Genomic DNA, 16,499 nt, shown 5'->3' with positions numbered 1-16,499 from the left:
AGTCTTTGTAGTATAAGCCTAGTTGGCAATAGAGGGATGGCAGACGCTGCGCACACTGAAGAAATTGAGCTTGATCGTGTGAGCATGCGCAGAGGAGTGGCGCTGCGCAGCATTTGATAAGGCTTGTTCGAGATGACTGCCGGCTCGCCTCGACGACAGCCGATTGCAGTCGGGGGAGGAGTCATAAAGTCGGACACTTCTTTGTTGACAAGTTTGCTGCTCGCCTCGTCAAGCATCGATAATACCAACACCTCACTGTAAAGTTGAAGGGAATTGAAGTGTTGTTCTTGTTATTATTATTATTACTGTCATTATTATTTTAATTGGATTTAATATGAAGTTCTCATTATTTTATTCAGGGCTTTTTTTAGTTATTTCAATATAAACGTCATTGCATTTATGTTTATTAAGAGAGTGTTCATGAGGAATGAGTAAAGCATGACAATGTGAATGACAGTACTTTGATAAACCCGTTTGGTGTCTGTCTGACACTTAATTAAGTTTAATGAATAATGATGAATAGGACTGTAGTCTCATCACTTCCTTGTGGGGGGTGTCAAGGCTTTTTTCAGCCAATAGGCGCTTCACTCAAACCAGAGCGAGTCGTTTCACATCATGCATGGAGTTGTGCAGTCGGTTGAGAGCAACTGCGGCGCCTGGCCCTGAAAACTGCGGTCGCCTCACTCCCACAGGACTTCAAAGCCTCGCGCAGTCGGGTTTTCAGAGCAAGTCGGACAACAATCTAACCGTCATGCAATATGCTTGGCTAGGTGGCGGTCGATTCTGCGCAGGCCTAGCTCATGTCGAATTAGCCTATTGATAGCAGCCTGAGACTGCTCGGCTCTGATTGGTTGTGTGTTTCAGGAGCGTCGGATTCTTACAAATGCCAATAGGAGCAGTAGGAGGAACAGATTATCTCTCTCATGTTTAAAGTGGCAGTTTGAGCAAATATGACACAAAGTTAGTTTTCATAATGTTACCTACTGAACCTTTAAAAGAATCTGAACATAGTGTTTTGTTTTGCTTTGTTTTTTTTCTGCCTAATTTCTCGCTCCACACTCCAGTCCAGTTGGTGGCGGTAATTCACCATTAAGTTGGTTTGCCAACCGCCAATAAACACCAAAAAAAGAAGAAGTGCCGGAAGTAGTGTTTTTGTTTCCGGGTTTCGAATGCGCTCTCCGACTCCGACAGAGCACACTTAGAATGTAGTGATGTGCTAGAGTCCTACAGGAGCAGAGTAATCGTAGAAAAGACGTCAGCGTTGAGTTTTCTTTTCCTTCTTTGAATCTTGGATGTGTAGAAAATGTCCGGGTTTCAGGATCTTCAAAATTTATTTAGACGGCGGCTGCTCGCTGCGGTTATCAGAGACGAGGCAGGGCAAACGACAATATCCGGATACGAAGAGGAGCTCCACCGCCAAAGAAAACTGCTGGATGTGATTTTAACACCTGAAATAAAGCTGCGAAGAGCAGGTTGGTTTTCTTTCTCTGCTGGAAACGTGTTTCCTGCTAATGTTTCAGGGAGCCAACCCTTAACTAACGTTCATAGACGCACGGAGCGTGCCGCAGCTAGCTCCTGCTAAGACAATTCTTACTTGTTACTGGATTTAAAGACTCTTTAGTGGCTGTGGTGTCATGATTATACTATGTCGGATGGCGCTTCATAGTATTTGTGAAAAGCAGTGTTGGGGAAGCTACTTGGAAAATGTAATGAGCTAAGCTAGTTATTTTGTGTTAAATTAAGCTTCACTTCACTGAAGTTTGAGAGAGATCTCCTTCATCATCGGTAGGTGGAGTACTCAAGGGCCTTGGCCAGGGGGGCCTAACTTAAAAGATACGCAGTAAATACAAATTACTCAAAGGTAAAACTAATAATAATAAATAAATAGATAAATAAATAAAAATACAAGTTTATCATATTAATAGTCCCAACAAGTAGTTCAACACCCAGTTAATAACCTGGAAGAAAAATGCTCTACAAAATGACCTTGATATTTTTTTTTAAAGTCTCTGATTGGGGCTGCTTCTCAAGTTTCTTGCATCTTGCATCAATGCGCACATCTTGTCAAAACTATTGCTTGATAAAAAAAGTAATCTCATTAATTACAGGCCTTGTAATTAATTAATCAATCGCATATCAATGATTTCTGTGAGAAACACCACATTACATGTATTTCTTGATGGTTATTTCTAACTTCCACAATTTAATTGTACTCTCTTCTTAAACACAAATTAAGAATGTGTGGGAAATTTTGAGAAACCAAACCATCTCTGATTTCATTGTGGAGAAGTGTCTCTCACAGTTCACATTGGAGATTGGAACTGTAGACTGACTTTCACATTTCATCTGGAATGCGCCAGTCAGCAGGTTCTGCTTGTCGGGAAGCCATTCTTGCTGTAAAGAATTTTCAGGTGCAGCTTCAGGTGCTGCTGCAGGAAGTTGGATGACAAGGCATCATCCTTGCTGCTTGGGGTCCCAGCACACATAAGGCTCCTATGGTGTCCAGGTTCTGAAACCTTCAGTTGTGGAACTATTATAAACTCATAAAAATAGACCAAAATAAGCATATGTGTATAAAGAGGCTTCTTTTACCACTCTTGGTTCAGCAACTCTGACATCTGCATGAGTAAGTAGTAATAGCTGCAGTTGCGTTTCTTGTAAGGTGTACCTACCATTTCTGACGCTGTTCAAATGTATGTTTAATTAGCGTGATAACCCCGTGAGTGTAACTTTTTGAAACACAATCTTACCGTCTCCTACTTCCTGACGCCGTTAAAGGTAAACAGTCCGCGGTACGTCGGCTCTGAACGGTCTGTTTTTGTAGCCACAGCGTTAACGTGCACCGGAACATGGTGCCGCTGATAACGGGGAAAACACACACTTATTGCCACCTCACGTAACTGCCCGTCTGCCTCGATCATCCCGCTGGTGCATCTGTGATGGCGGAGCGTCGCATGCATGTTTACAGTTTACAGGCAGGTGACTGACACACAGACTCTGCATGCACAGCGGTCAGTTTACTTTGTGCTCTCATTAAAAGCTGCACTTTGTGATATCAGACAGACTTTTCCTGTTGTTCTATGTGTGGGAAACACTGCTATGGGTGTTACGTGAGCGTTGGGGGAAGTAAATCCCCCTCCCGTGTGTACGAAAACTAAAACGTGTGTGTTTATACTAGTTTGCGGTAGCTTGCTAATGTCGATAAGTGTGCTCTAGAATGAGGTTGCTCTGTCGCGAGTGCAGCAAGTAGCGAAAATCGTGCGCGAGCCGGAGCACTTCCGTTCACACCAGACGCGCATTTCTCCGCGCCGGTCAACAAGCGCCTCTGCTCCTCAGCTGTCGTTTACTCACATCTGGAGCTGTTATTTCATCATTGGTAAGTAAATAACCTCATAGAATTATAACGCCATGATTTCCTGACAACTGTGCATGGTTGTCCACTTAGTAATGAGTATTTATCCGTGAGTGAATGTCGTAGGCTATAGTACACACACACACACACACACACACACACACACACACACACACACAGACAAGGAGTGTATGTTACTACGTTGTGTAGTTGTAGCTGTGGTCTGTAGATATACAGTTGAAATACTGAAATCTTAAATACATTTGTTTCTAGTCTTCATTTTCATTAAATCTGTTATTTTCTTTTCCTGTTTCCTAGTGCGAGTTGTAGACAGGAGGAGACTTCTTGCTCTGTACCTACTGCTTCGCAGGCGTCGGCAGAGAAGAATAATGTGGGTCCACCCAATCAACAAGAGAAGGCAGGAATTGGGTGCGTTCCATCATCTTGTTGCCGAATTGTTCCTTGGCAGAGATTGCCATCTGAAATACTTCAGAATGTCTCCTGAAAAGATGTATCATCTCCTCTCTCTGATTGGGCCTGATCTGACCCCGCAAACAACTAATTTCCGCGAATCCATCCAACCAAAACAACGGCTTGCAGTTTCACTGAGGTTATTATTATGACTACCAGGATAACAAAGCAATGACTGTTTTCAGCATAGTGTATAGTGTGAAACCTTTATTAACAATTAGGTAATGTACAAAACTTGAAAAACTACAATCTAAAACCTACATATACAATATTTAGAACAGAACAGTTTAACAAAACAAGGCACTCTTATTTAAATATTAACATGTAAAAATAAAAAAAGAACTGTTTAATTAGACAAACAAGATTTATTTACATAGGCTCAAGAGGATTTTTTTTCTCTTTGTCACTGGAAATGGTGAAATGATTTGGGGGAGGAGGGGTCTTCCAGCTCTTCTACCATTGACCTCTTCACACCTCCATGTTGGGTGGGGGTTTGCATTCCACTGTATTGTCCCTGCTGGTGGTGGGACATGGGGGGTTGTGCAGGTTGGTATGTTGTCAGGGGTGAGGTGTCTTGCTGGTAATGGGAGGTAGATGGGTGCGCCTGAAAACCGGATGTTTGTGGCTGTGTTGCCTGCTGCCAGTGTAGTGGCAACAACAACTGTCAACAACTGTAGCAGCTGTTGCTCAGAGGGCGCTGTAGTCGATGCCTGCCTCTTCTTTGTGCCCGGTTTTGTTTGCTTTGCACTAGCTCCAGACGACAAGGCCTGCACTCTAGGCTGTGTTGGGGGGGTGGCAAACCTCTGTCCCACATCTGTTGGATGTGGAGAAGAGGATGTGGACCTCACTGTGGGAGTGCCTGGTGTGCCAGGCCTTGAAGGCAGTCCTGATGGTCCAAGGTCATCAGAGCTGAGGTCTTCTACTGGCTGGAGAGTACCTTTTTTAGAGCTTAAAATTTTTTATATATATATATATATATATATATATGTGTGTGTGTGTGTTAGTGTTATGAAATATTGGATTCAACAAAATTATGAATAATACAATTATGTACAACTATGATTACAATGGAAAAGTTATTGTGTCAAATATAGGCTATATGTTGTATGGATATGTAGTTTTGACTATATTTTAAAAGATGTCTTGAAAAAGGTACTATTTCATAGAAAAAACAATTACTAACCTTCTGGGCTGCATAAGTGGCAGCAAGAAGGACATAATATTGTTATATTTCCAGTCCTTTGCGGTGCCACCAGCAGACCCACTCGGGACAGTTCTATTTTTCACAAAACTGTCCCGTAATTGCTTCCACCTCCGCTTGCATTCCTCCACTGTGACACAGTAACAAACATGAATTAATAAAACACAATAGAACTTTTTTCCATATTAATTATTGATATGATTATAACATAATAATACAATTTCTATTATTTACAGGGTTTGCAGTTTGAGGAGCTGTTTTTAAGTCCTATAATACCTATTTCAGTACATTGACTTAAAACTTTATTTTTCCTATTTCCACAGATTCCTTGCCACAGGGGAAACCTTTGCCAACCTGGCATTCCAGTATAGATTAGGGAAGAGCACTGTGGCCAGTTCAGTACACATTACCTGCCGGGCAATAGAGAGGCGGATGATGGAAACCCAGTTCCCCAGGCCCACAGAGCAGATGTGGAGAGACATTGCTTTTACTTTCTGGACAAAGTGGAATTTTCCAAACTGCCTTGGGGCCATTGATGGGAAACATGTCAACATCACAGCACCACCCAAATCCGGAAGCCTATATTTTAACTACAAGAAGACATTCTCGATCGTTCTGCTGGCGCTGGTAGATGCTGACTACCGCTTCATCAGCATCCAGGTGGGGGACTTTGGAAGAGCAAGTGATGGAGGTGTGTTCAGTGGCTCTGACGTGGGAATCGGCATGGAAAATAAAACTCTGCAGGAACCAGGATCAGGCCAGCAAGGGCCAGTGCCATTCACCATGGTGGGAGATGCTGCTTTCCCACTTAAGACATATCTGATGAGGCCATCCCCTGGACAATGCCTTGGACGATGGAAGAAGATTTTTAATTACAGACTGTCCGGGCCAGAATGGTCGTAGAATGCGCCTTTGGGATTCTGGCAGCAAGATGGGGAGTACTGTACACACGCATCTCAATGAAGCCAGAGAATGCAGATGCTGTTGTTATGGCTGTGTGCATTCTACACAACTACCTACTGAACCCATCTGACATTCAGAGGTTGTTGGAGGAGGCAGAAGAGCGAGGGGAATGCCTACCGGATGCCAGAGACATGGGTGGCAACAGAGGATGCAGGGATGCATATAGCGATAGAGAAAAACTCAGTGCATTCTTCATCTCCCCTGAGGGCAGTGTGCCCTGGCAGGACCAGATGCAGTAGAGGGATAGGCCAATCACAGCTACATGTATATAGAGTTGGAGTTGAGAGGACACATACGTATGTGGACACATTGTGTGTGTTTCATTTTGATCATTGTTTTGCTGTGTTTATTGTGTGTTAGAAATCAATTTGAATGATAATCCATTTACTAGTCATTATTTCAAGGACACTGTCATCATTAAACCTCTTCTTGAAATAGGAATTGCATGTATAAAAGTTACAGTAAAGTCTTCATTAAAATATTTATGCATTGCTTCAGTATGACTTTTTTACATACTTTCCATCACTATCAGTATTGATGAAAATATGTAGCTTATTATGAGCCAAAGGTGTAAATAGGTGCACATGAGCTGTTTACATTATGGGGGGAAATAATGGCCAAAGTTGTAATTACACTAGTATATCAACCACAGTCTGTCATACAAAAAAAAATACTTATGCCTGTTCCAAACGAGCTTGATGTCAGTATTGTTGTGGATTTTGAAGCAAGAACAGCCTTCACACCAGTAGCTATATTTACAACATTACTGTAATACTTTATGGTAAAACTTAGCCTAATTAACAAAGTCTTTTTAAAAATATTATATGGAAATATGATTTCACAATATGTAATAATGTCATACATTTTTGCTGTTATGACATTGCTGTTATGACATTACAGTAAAAAACAACATTAAATGTTTTTTCTATAATGGGCAGTCTGTATTGAGAAGTGAAAACTGTTGTCCTTTGGAAATGGAGCTAGGGGAGTGAGAAAATGGCTGAGGACAGTTTTCCTTGGAAAGGTAATGGGAGATGGGGGAGGGAGAGAAAATGGTTTAAGGGCCCTGGTGGCCTGTGTACTGTGAGTGATTTAAATTTGAGCATAGTGGTAATTATATTATTTAATCTACAGAGGCCATATATTTCAGACTACACACTCTTCTGTGGGGGCTACAAAAGGACCCTACGAATTGCACAGAACTTGTGGGACACCTGTTAATTCAAACAATATATTTACTTGTTGATCCAATTGCTGTGGCAACAGCCTCCCGACATTTGTCTTTTTTGCTGTGGTCCTTGTAGAAAGGGTGCTGGGGGTCATACAACTCCCTGTACTTCTCGACTTCCAGAATCAATGCCACATCGTCCATCTTGACTTGAAAAGTGTGTTGTGTGTTGTATCTTCATCCCTCTCGCGCTCTGTTTAGATACTGGCAAATATATAAAAGCACATAAATATAAAATCGCATTTGTCAATCGCGGTGTTTTATTTTGAAAATTGTTTTAATTTTGAAAATTGACCGGATTCTCTCATTGTTTCACGTGTGACTTCCTGCCAGGATTGACGCGATAGCTCGCGGCTCGCAGAAAAAATAGACCAGACACCGATACGATCGCTGCAGGGTGCGAGCCGGCCGCAGTGGTGCGCGACGCGGCGCGTCTGGTGTGAACGACACAATTGGTTAACATGGGCGCCGAAAGGAAATGGGCTCCGCTTCGCGGCTATTCGCGGAGCTTCCGCGTCCGGTGTTTCCTCGGAGTGAGTCCCATGGCTTCAGAAGAGACTGCACCTCTCCATTCAGCCAGGGTCTCTGATTTGGACAGACGGTTATTCTCCTGATTGTAATGACGTCATCAATACACTTACTGATGTATCCACTGTTTGGACCGGACTATGCCTTTAAGTCAGATTCCATAAGTAAAGGGAGGTATTAAAAATGGCTATTAATTATATAAATTATGTTATTTAATCTACATTAAATCACCTCTGTATGGGGCACCACTTAACAAATAAAAGAACCATCTAATCTGCTCCCATTGTACGAAATTGATGCCAAAATAGCCCCTGTGATAGGCGCTGCCATCTTGCGATGGTGACGTAATGGAGCCAGAGACTGCGCAGTAAAGATCGGCAAATGAAGTGGCCATAGCCACTTCCGCTAACCCAAACACACACTTAGCTTACTGAAAAAACAGCAAGGATCCCGCACACCGGCGTGTTTAACAGCAGAACAGCTTCTCTGTGTTTGTCTGAGGTTAACGTTCACAGGTATGGAAACTTCAAAGACTGTAGTGATTGTTTTAGTTACGTTTCTACTCGCGGATCGTCCTCCGCTCTGCTCACCCTGAACTGATTGGCTGCAGGAGCCTAATTTCTCAACAGAGCTGTCAGTCATCATTTTGACAGCATCAAATAACTAATTAAAAATAAACTTGTCAGAGAAATGAACACTTGGACGTAAATCAGCATGATAATAATTAGCTATAATGACAGAAACCATGTTTGAGAAAAATTTATCGGGCGTGTATTTTGATTTTATAGTTTGACTCATTACCCACCTGTTAACATGGAGGAGGCGGGCTTTATGACCTATACTGCAGCCAGTCAGCAGGGGGCGCTCGAAATGTTTTGGCTTCACTTTTAGGGAGCTGTCATGTCGTCCATCTTTTTATACAGTCTATGGATTGAACAGGTTTCAATGCCACCTAGGGGTGGAGATCATGACCTGTTATTCAAAAGAAGGGAGGCATTCTGGATATACACATTACAGACCCTGTCTCCAAAGGGTCTGAATGATGAACTCCTACTGAATGTAATGCTGTTACTTGTTTGTTTATTCAAAAAGGTTAGTCAGGTGAAATTTAATTGATTTAGTCCGATGAAATATTGTATTTATTAGTAGGGATAGACCAATTATCGTCGCCGATATTCGGCATTTTGTCGCATATTGGCATCTGCCCTTTTTTTTTTTTTTTTTATTCGACAGCACTGATTGGTTACACGCAGAGCCATGGCACGGGTAACAGCCAATCAGCAGTGAAGGCTGTGCATGCAGAGTGCTCACACATACGGCGGAGAGGAGAAAAAGTTCATTTCTTTGCAAATTTTATTTAACTTTGTTTTATTTACTTTATAAAACTTCAGGAAGTTATTTATTTATTTACATTTTCAGTTAACTTTATAAGAGAAGCTGCTGACCCTGGGAACTCCCTGTGCTTTTAGTTTGTTTGTTTAATAAACACATGCTTAAAGGCATTTAAACAAAGTTAAGTGTTGGAGTTTGTATTATTCAAAATTTTGACGCCAATATTTTCACTTTTACTGCAAATGAATATCGGCTACAAATATCTGTTATCTCTATTTATTAGACAAATACCGATCCCATATTATTTATTCTGGAGATGGAAATGACGTGTGAGAGTTATGAGAGTAGTGGCATGTATTTCTGTAGTATTTTCATATCACTTTATATGCTGTTGTGTGTGGAAAAAGTTTCCCTGCACTTCTTTAGAGCCTTTAGAAATATTTTTCTTACTATTTGGCTATGCTATTTATATAAGATTTAACTATTTAAACAATTTAATATTAATGAGGGAGAGAGACTGAATTTGGAATCTAATGGCAAATGTTTTTTCATCTCCTTTATTGTTTGGTATCATGAGAGCAGATGTGCCAGCTTGTAGTGATTGCTTCAACTCAGTCATTCTTCTTTTTTCAGATGACGTATATGTTGGGTCTTCTCGTTGGCTCATTGTATAGTTAGGCAGTGCTCGTATGGTAAGGCACGGAGGTACTGGACTCATAACCCGATGAAGGTCGGTACGACCGAAATGTCAATGATAATTTATAAATATTAATAGCAACAAGCCAGGCAGTGTGTGGGAATTTCTTCACCTATTGTTTAAATTAAAGAATAAATTCTAAATTATTAATTCTGAATTAAACACTGTAACACAGGTGCTATATGAATGCCACACACGGGACACCAAAATGTTGGTATTTAATTAGGAGCAATTTGGTTATTAATTAAAATAGTAATTACATTTTTTAAATTATGATTTCAATGTTAATAAAAATAATCAATCAGAATGACTATGGGCACCACCATGCGATCAGGGAAAAATAAAAATCAGTCTCAATGTTACTCTTATGAAATATCAATATTGTTATTAACTAATCAATATTTTCATTTAAAAATTAATCTGGGGACTGACCCTCGCAACCAGCTAAATTCATGATGTAGATACACAATCACAAACAACTTCTCTTTAAATTATAAACTGAATTTATTTAACAAAGCAGCACCAATTACAATTGATAATACCATGGAATACCATGGTTGTCATTTAATGATAATCACCTGCAATGTGATTACCATCACCTTCTAACTTCTGCAAGCTAGACACTGTGCAGGAGTTTACATTTTTTTGTTTGACCTGTTCCTCTCCTGCACATCTGTTTTGAAACGGATGTGCAGAGCTTTTTTCTATATTGAATGACAACATCAATGCTAACTCCAGAGTCCTGCAGACGATCCAACCCCCTCCGGAAACCGACAGAACTTGTGGTCTCAGAAGTTTCTTTACTTGAGGTCCTCTTAAATGCCAGGCCAATCAGTACAGTTTCTACTGATGCTGATTTTTTGTAGTGGTTTTCTTTAAAATCTGTTTTATTTGTGTTCACTGTGTCCTGCAGATGTCCAGCAGCTGTTGGCTATTAAAGAAGAGCTTCCCCCTGAGCAGAAGGAGTGGAGCCCCAGTCTGGACCAGGAGGATGCTGAGCCCCCCTATATTAAAGAGGAACAGGAGGAATTCTGGAGCAGTCAGGAGGGAGAGCAGCCTCATGGACTGGAGGAGGCTGATACCACCAAGTTCCCCTTCACTCCAGTCTCAGTGAAAAGTGAAGATGATGAAGAGAAACCTCTCTCCTCACAGCTCCATCAGAGACAAACTGAACGGATGGAGACAGGAGCCAATGTGGAGGACTGTGGAGGAGCAGAACCAGCCAGGAGCTCAGATCCAGAGACACATTTACAATCAGAGACTGAGGTCAAGACTGAAGACTCCTCTGAACCTGAGACTGAAGACAGTGAGAATGATTGGAAGGAGACCAGAGAACATCAGTCAGGTTTAAACTCTGTGAAAAACTTTAAAGATAAAAGTCTAAAGGATGATGAGAAATCACATAGCTGCTCTGAGTGTGGTAAAACATTCACAGAGGAAATTAATCTGACCAGACACAGACATTTTCACCCAGGAGAGAAACTCTTCAGCTGCTCTGAGCGTGTTAAAAGATTTGCACTAGAGTCTGAACTGACACATCACATGGCTAATCGCAGAGGTGAGAAACCTTTCAGCTGCTCTGTTTGCAGTAAAAGATTTAACCGAAAAGGGAGTCTGAATAAACACATGTTAGTTCACACAGGAGAGAAACCCTTCAGCTGCTCTGTTTGCAGTAAAACATTTAACCGAAAAGGGAGTCTGAATGAACACATGTTAGTTCACACAGGTGAGAAACCCTTCAGCTGCTCTGTTTGCAGTAAAACATTTAACCGAAAAGGGAGTCTGAATGAACACATGTTAGTTCACACAGGTGAGAAACCCTTCAGCTGCTCTGTTTGCAGTAAAACATTTAACCGAAAAGGGAGTCTGAATGAACACATGTTAGTTCACACAGGAGAGAAACCCTTCAGCTGCTCTGTTTGTAGTAAAAGATTTAACCAAAGAGGGCATCTGAGCTTGCACATGAAAATTCACACGGGAGAGAAACCCTTCAGCTGCTCTGAGTGCGGTAAAAGATTTTATCGAAACGGGCATTTGAGCTCACACATGAGAATTCACACAGGAGAGAAACCCTTCAGCTGCTCTGAGTGCGGTAAAAGATTTTATCGAAACGGGCAAATGAGCTCACACATGAGAATTCATACAGGAGAGAAACCCTTCAGCTGCTCAGAGTGTGGTAAAACATTCAAAGACAAACCTAATCTGACCAGACACATGAAAATTCACAAGGGAGAGAAACCCTTCAGCTGCTCTAAATGTGGTAAGAGATTTAACCAAACATGGCATCTGAGCTCACACATGAGAATTCACACAGGAGAGAAACCTTTCAGCTGCTCTGCTTGCAGTAAAAGATTTATCAGAAAGGGGAGTCTGACTGAACACATGAAAATTCACACAGGAGAGAAACCCTTCAGCTGCTCTGTTTGCAGTAAAAGATTGAACCGAAGAGGGAGCCTCACTGAACACATGAAAATTCACACAGGAGAGAAACCCTTCAGCTGCTCCGAGTGTGGTAAAAGATTTAACCGGAAAAAAAATTTGAGCTCACATATGGCAATTCACACAGGAGAGAAACCTTTCAGTTGCTCTGAGTGTGGTAAAAGATTTGCACTTAAGTCTGAACTAACACGTCACATGGCTTATCACAAAGGGGAGGAACCCTTCAGCTGCTTTGTTTGCAATAAAAGGTTTAGCAAAACATGGAATCTGAGTTTGCACATGAGAATTCACACAGGAGAGAAACCCTTCAACTGCTCTGAGTGTGGTAAAATGTTTAAGTATAAACAAGGTCTGACCCAACATATGATACTTCACACAGGAGAGAAACCCTTCTGCTGCTCTGTTTGTAGTAAAAGATTTAACCAAATGGGGCATCTGAACTCACACATGAGAATTCACACAGGAGAGAAACCTTTCAGCTGCTCCGAGTGTGGAAAGAGATTTAACCATAAAGGAAGTCTTAACATACACATGAGAATTCACACAGGAGAGAAACCCTTCAGCTGCTCCAAGTGTGGAAAGAGATTTACCACAAAGCCTTATCTGACTCTTCACTTGGCATATCACAGAGGGGAGAAACGCTACAGCTGCAGCGTTTGCGACCAAAGATTCTCTTGGCCACATCAGTTAAAAAAACACAAGTGTGTTGGCAGTCAGGCTTCAGAGCGTCATCTAAACCAAACTGAGGAGAAAAGAGAGACAGAAACAGGAGCTGATGGAGAGGACTGGGGAAGAGCAGAACCAGCCTGGAACTCAGATCCAGAGAGACATTTACAACCAGAGACTGAGGTCAAGACTGAAGACTCCTCTGAACCTGAGACTGAAGACAGTGAGGATGATTGGAAGGAGACCAGAGAACATCATACAGGTTCAAACTGAGAAATGTTGAAGTTCCTGTCCGTGATATGAGATGTAACACTGGTGAGAAACCACTCAGCTGCTCAGAGTGTGGTCATACTTTCAGCTAGAGTTACTCACTCAGGAGAGAAATCATTTAGTTGTTATGTTTGCAGTAAAAGATTTACACAAAGGAAAGGCTTTGTGAATCTTAGATTCAATTTTTTCCTTCCTGATACTGATTGTGATTCCTAGTCTTGAGTATTGGCCTACACAGTGTTGAAAATAATTAGTACTGTTGGAGAAACACTGATTGCTGACATTTTTACTAGCATTAACAAATATTACACTGTCCAGTAGAACCACACAGATGTTTGATATTGTCACACAATAATTATCCTGATAATGGTATTAAATGATGGTGTCAGATCAGTGCATTTACTGGTGTACTCCCTAATACCGGACGTTTGTTGTTTTTTATGAATAAATGAGTTCATATGTTCGTAACAAAACAAGATGTCATTGCTTTGCTCCAATCCAGTGAAACAATAAACAAGAAGTGAAAGCTACTTTGACAATGTGTCTAGCTCGTGTTAATTTATTGTGTTCGGGTGTTCAGAGGGTTCAAATCAAGGTTCGAATTTCAGGGGGGAAAGGGAAAAGCCCTGAAAAGCCTTCTTTAAGACGTGCAAATGTTTATGGGGAGGTCCAAAAAGTTTGTCATCAATGTCAGGTTTTACATTTTAATTTCACTTATCTACACATTTTTTATCCGACTGAATTGCTTGATTGGGTAGTTGTTTCAGAACCACGGACGGTTTGTTGTGGCGCCTTCATGGCAGCTGCGCTGTCCACAGCACTGAAAGCGAGTTGGGGAGACGGACCGACCACTTAAATGCTTTTTTTTAGGCTGCTGTCGTTGCTTGTAAATATAACTTTATAAGAAAAGAGAGAATGTGAGAGAGAGACTATATTCCACAAAACAGCTGATATGGGTTAGGAGAAAAAAGTAGACCAATTAAAAAAAATATTAATATAAGGATCCAGGGCAGACAAATAAACTGGAATATACACTGAGATTATTATGTTTTTATTATGATGTCATACATTGTTACAATTTCATTTTTCACTTTTTTTCCAAAGCACCGTACATCTGAGAGTTAATACAACACAAGCAACGATCAAGACAGGAGGGAATAAAGTCAGTAAGTGCCAACAAACAGCTTCAAGCAGGATTGGACACAGGTGCTGACAGGCAGTGCACAGAGGCAACACACATGTTGTGAAGAAGCATCATCATCCACAACATCAACAACATCCTCAATGTCAGCATCATCAATATCATGAAGTGTGGAGGTGTTCATAAAGAGCTGGGTCTTTAGCAACTTCTTAAAGGTGAAAGGGACTCTGCAGACCGAATGGAGTTTGGTAATGCGGCCACCTGGGGACCACAGAGGAGAGGAGTCTAGTTAGCAACTTAGGGCCCTGTTGTGATGGGAGTACCAGGTGCCTTTCATTGGCAGAGTGTAGTGGGCGGGAAGGAGTGTTGACCAGGGGTCCGTTTCAGAAAGCGGGTTTAGTGAAAACCCCGAGTTTGTTAACCCTGAAATGAGGGAAACCTTGGGTTTGCCGTTTCAGAAAGAGAGGTAACTTTAACTCTGAGTTGGTTACTATGGTAACTGAGTCTGTGAACCTAACCTGGTCGCGAGCAGGTTTTCTTAAGGACACTCAGAGTTTCTCTGTCTCCTCCCTCTAGGCTGTAAAACCCTCATTCGACTTCCTCATTCATTCAGCCCGTATCACATGCATCTTAGAGTGATTACCGAAAAATAAAAAAAAACATTTGTCTGTGTGACAAAGAAGATAATTATTTGCGACCATGGCATGTCCATTTGTCGACGACATAGTTGACGAGGGGGCTGCACTTCTCCGGAGGGAGTTCAACCCTCGTCGGGACAGGATGATAAGACCCCTATTAGATGTCTTTTCATTTCCTAAACCACTTTTTATTCGAGCGTTACCGTTTTTCTTTACAGTCACTGCGTTATATGCACACTCTTCTGCAGCCGCACATCACAAATATCACCCACCATGGACAAGCACTCACATCTGAGCAAATTCTTTGTGTTGCCTTATGTTTTTTTGCAGATGGAAGTTTTCTTTATAATATTGGGGATGCAGAGCACCTCAGCAAAGCCACTGTCTGCAGGGCAGTGAGGAGAGTGTGTCTGACTCTCAAACGTTTTTTGCACATTTTTGTTAAATTCCCTGGGCACAAACCTCTGAGAGCCATGAAGGAGGAAATCCACAGGATTGCAAGTAAACGATGTAGAAATCTGTTTTAAAGAATGATAATGTATTGTGTACTGTTAATGACATGTTGCTGTGACCTCAGACTAGGATTACTAATTTCAGCTTATTCTAGGATTTCCCAATGTGATTGAGTGTGTGTATTGAACCCATATTCCCATCAGGGCTCCCTCTGAAAATGAGGGACACTATGTGAATAGAAAGTCCATCCACAGCATTAATGTGCAGGTAGATATGACCACTGTGTCAAAATGTGAAAGACTGCATCACAATCCTGCAACTAACATCTGTCATTCTCTGCACTGTCAAGATCATATGTGATGCTGCACATATAATCACCAATGTGGAGGCCAAGTGGCCCGGGTCTGTGCATGACTCACGGATTTACTGTGAGTCTACTGTAAGCCACAGAATGGAACGTGGTAAGTAGCCTAGAGCTTTGTTCAATATAATTCACTTGTCTCCCTCCTTTGACACACTCAAAGTATCCACTATACATTACAGGACATGTTGACGGCTATCCGCTGGGTGACGGGGTACCCATGCCGGCCAACATTGTTGACCCCTTACCCTGACCCTGAGCCAGGCCCCCAGCAGCGCTTCAATGTGGCCCACTGCAGGACGAGAGCCCTGGTGGAGATGACCATAGGCCTGTTGAAAGCCCGTTTCCAGTGCCTGCGTCACCTCAGGGTAACCCCTGAGAGGGCCTGCGACATTATTGTGGCATGTGTTGTTCTCCATAATATTGCCACAATTAGAGGAGAGCAACACCCTGCCCTACAATAGAGGCTGATGAAGACCCCATCCCTGCAGCTGACATGCAGGATGGAAGTGCAGTCAGAGATGTCGTCTGCCACAATCATTTCGCTGTCTAAGACACGTTTATTTATTTTTTTCTTTTAGTTCTTTAACATGTCTTACCTTATTTAGATCAGACCAACTTTCAAGTCTTAGTTATACCTTTAACTTCCAACCGCTTAGCCATTGTTCATATGTTTGACCTTTGACCCATTTACACAGTGCTTCTCAGATGAGGCCTGGGTAGTTTTCTACTTTCTGAAGTCCGACGACACTGAGTACT

General features: G+C 41.8%; 1 protein-coding gene across 2 annotated transcripts; it reads left to right on the top strand.

Moving 5' to 3' along the window:
• Positions 1–1,196: 1,196 nt before the first annotated feature.
• LOC138585417 (zinc finger protein 665-like) lies at positions 1,197–13,313 on the top strand. Of its 2 annotated transcripts, XM_069657731.1 has the most exons (3): positions 1,197–1,472; positions 3,671–3,962; positions 5,348–6,388. In XM_069657731.1, the coding sequence occupies exons 1-3, from the start codon at positions 1,304–1,306 to the stop codon at positions 5,925–5,927; spliced, it is 1,041 nt and encodes a 346-aa protein (XP_069513832.1). In that variant the 5' UTR covers positions 1,197–1,303; the 3' UTR covers positions 5,928–6,388. The 2 variants fall into 2 exon arrangements, with proteins under 2 accessions (XP_069513832.1, XP_069513831.1); XM_069657730.1 differs by lacking the exons at positions 3,671–3,962; positions 5,348–6,388 and adding an exon at positions 10,686–13,313.
• Positions 13,314–16,499: the final 3,186 nt, after the last annotated feature.

Source organism: Semicossyphus pulcher, unplaced genomic scaffold, assembly GCF_022749685.1.
Source record: "Semicossyphus pulcher isolate SPU_LCO1_2020_fin unplaced genomic scaffold, fSemPul1.0.p SCAF_11, whole genome shotgun sequence".
Taxonomy (NCBI): domain Eukaryota; kingdom Metazoa; phylum Chordata; class Actinopteri; order Labriformes; family Labridae; genus Semicossyphus; species Semicossyphus pulcher.
Note: the sequence above shows the minus strand (reverse complement) of the source record. Positions and strands in the feature narration are given on the sequence as shown.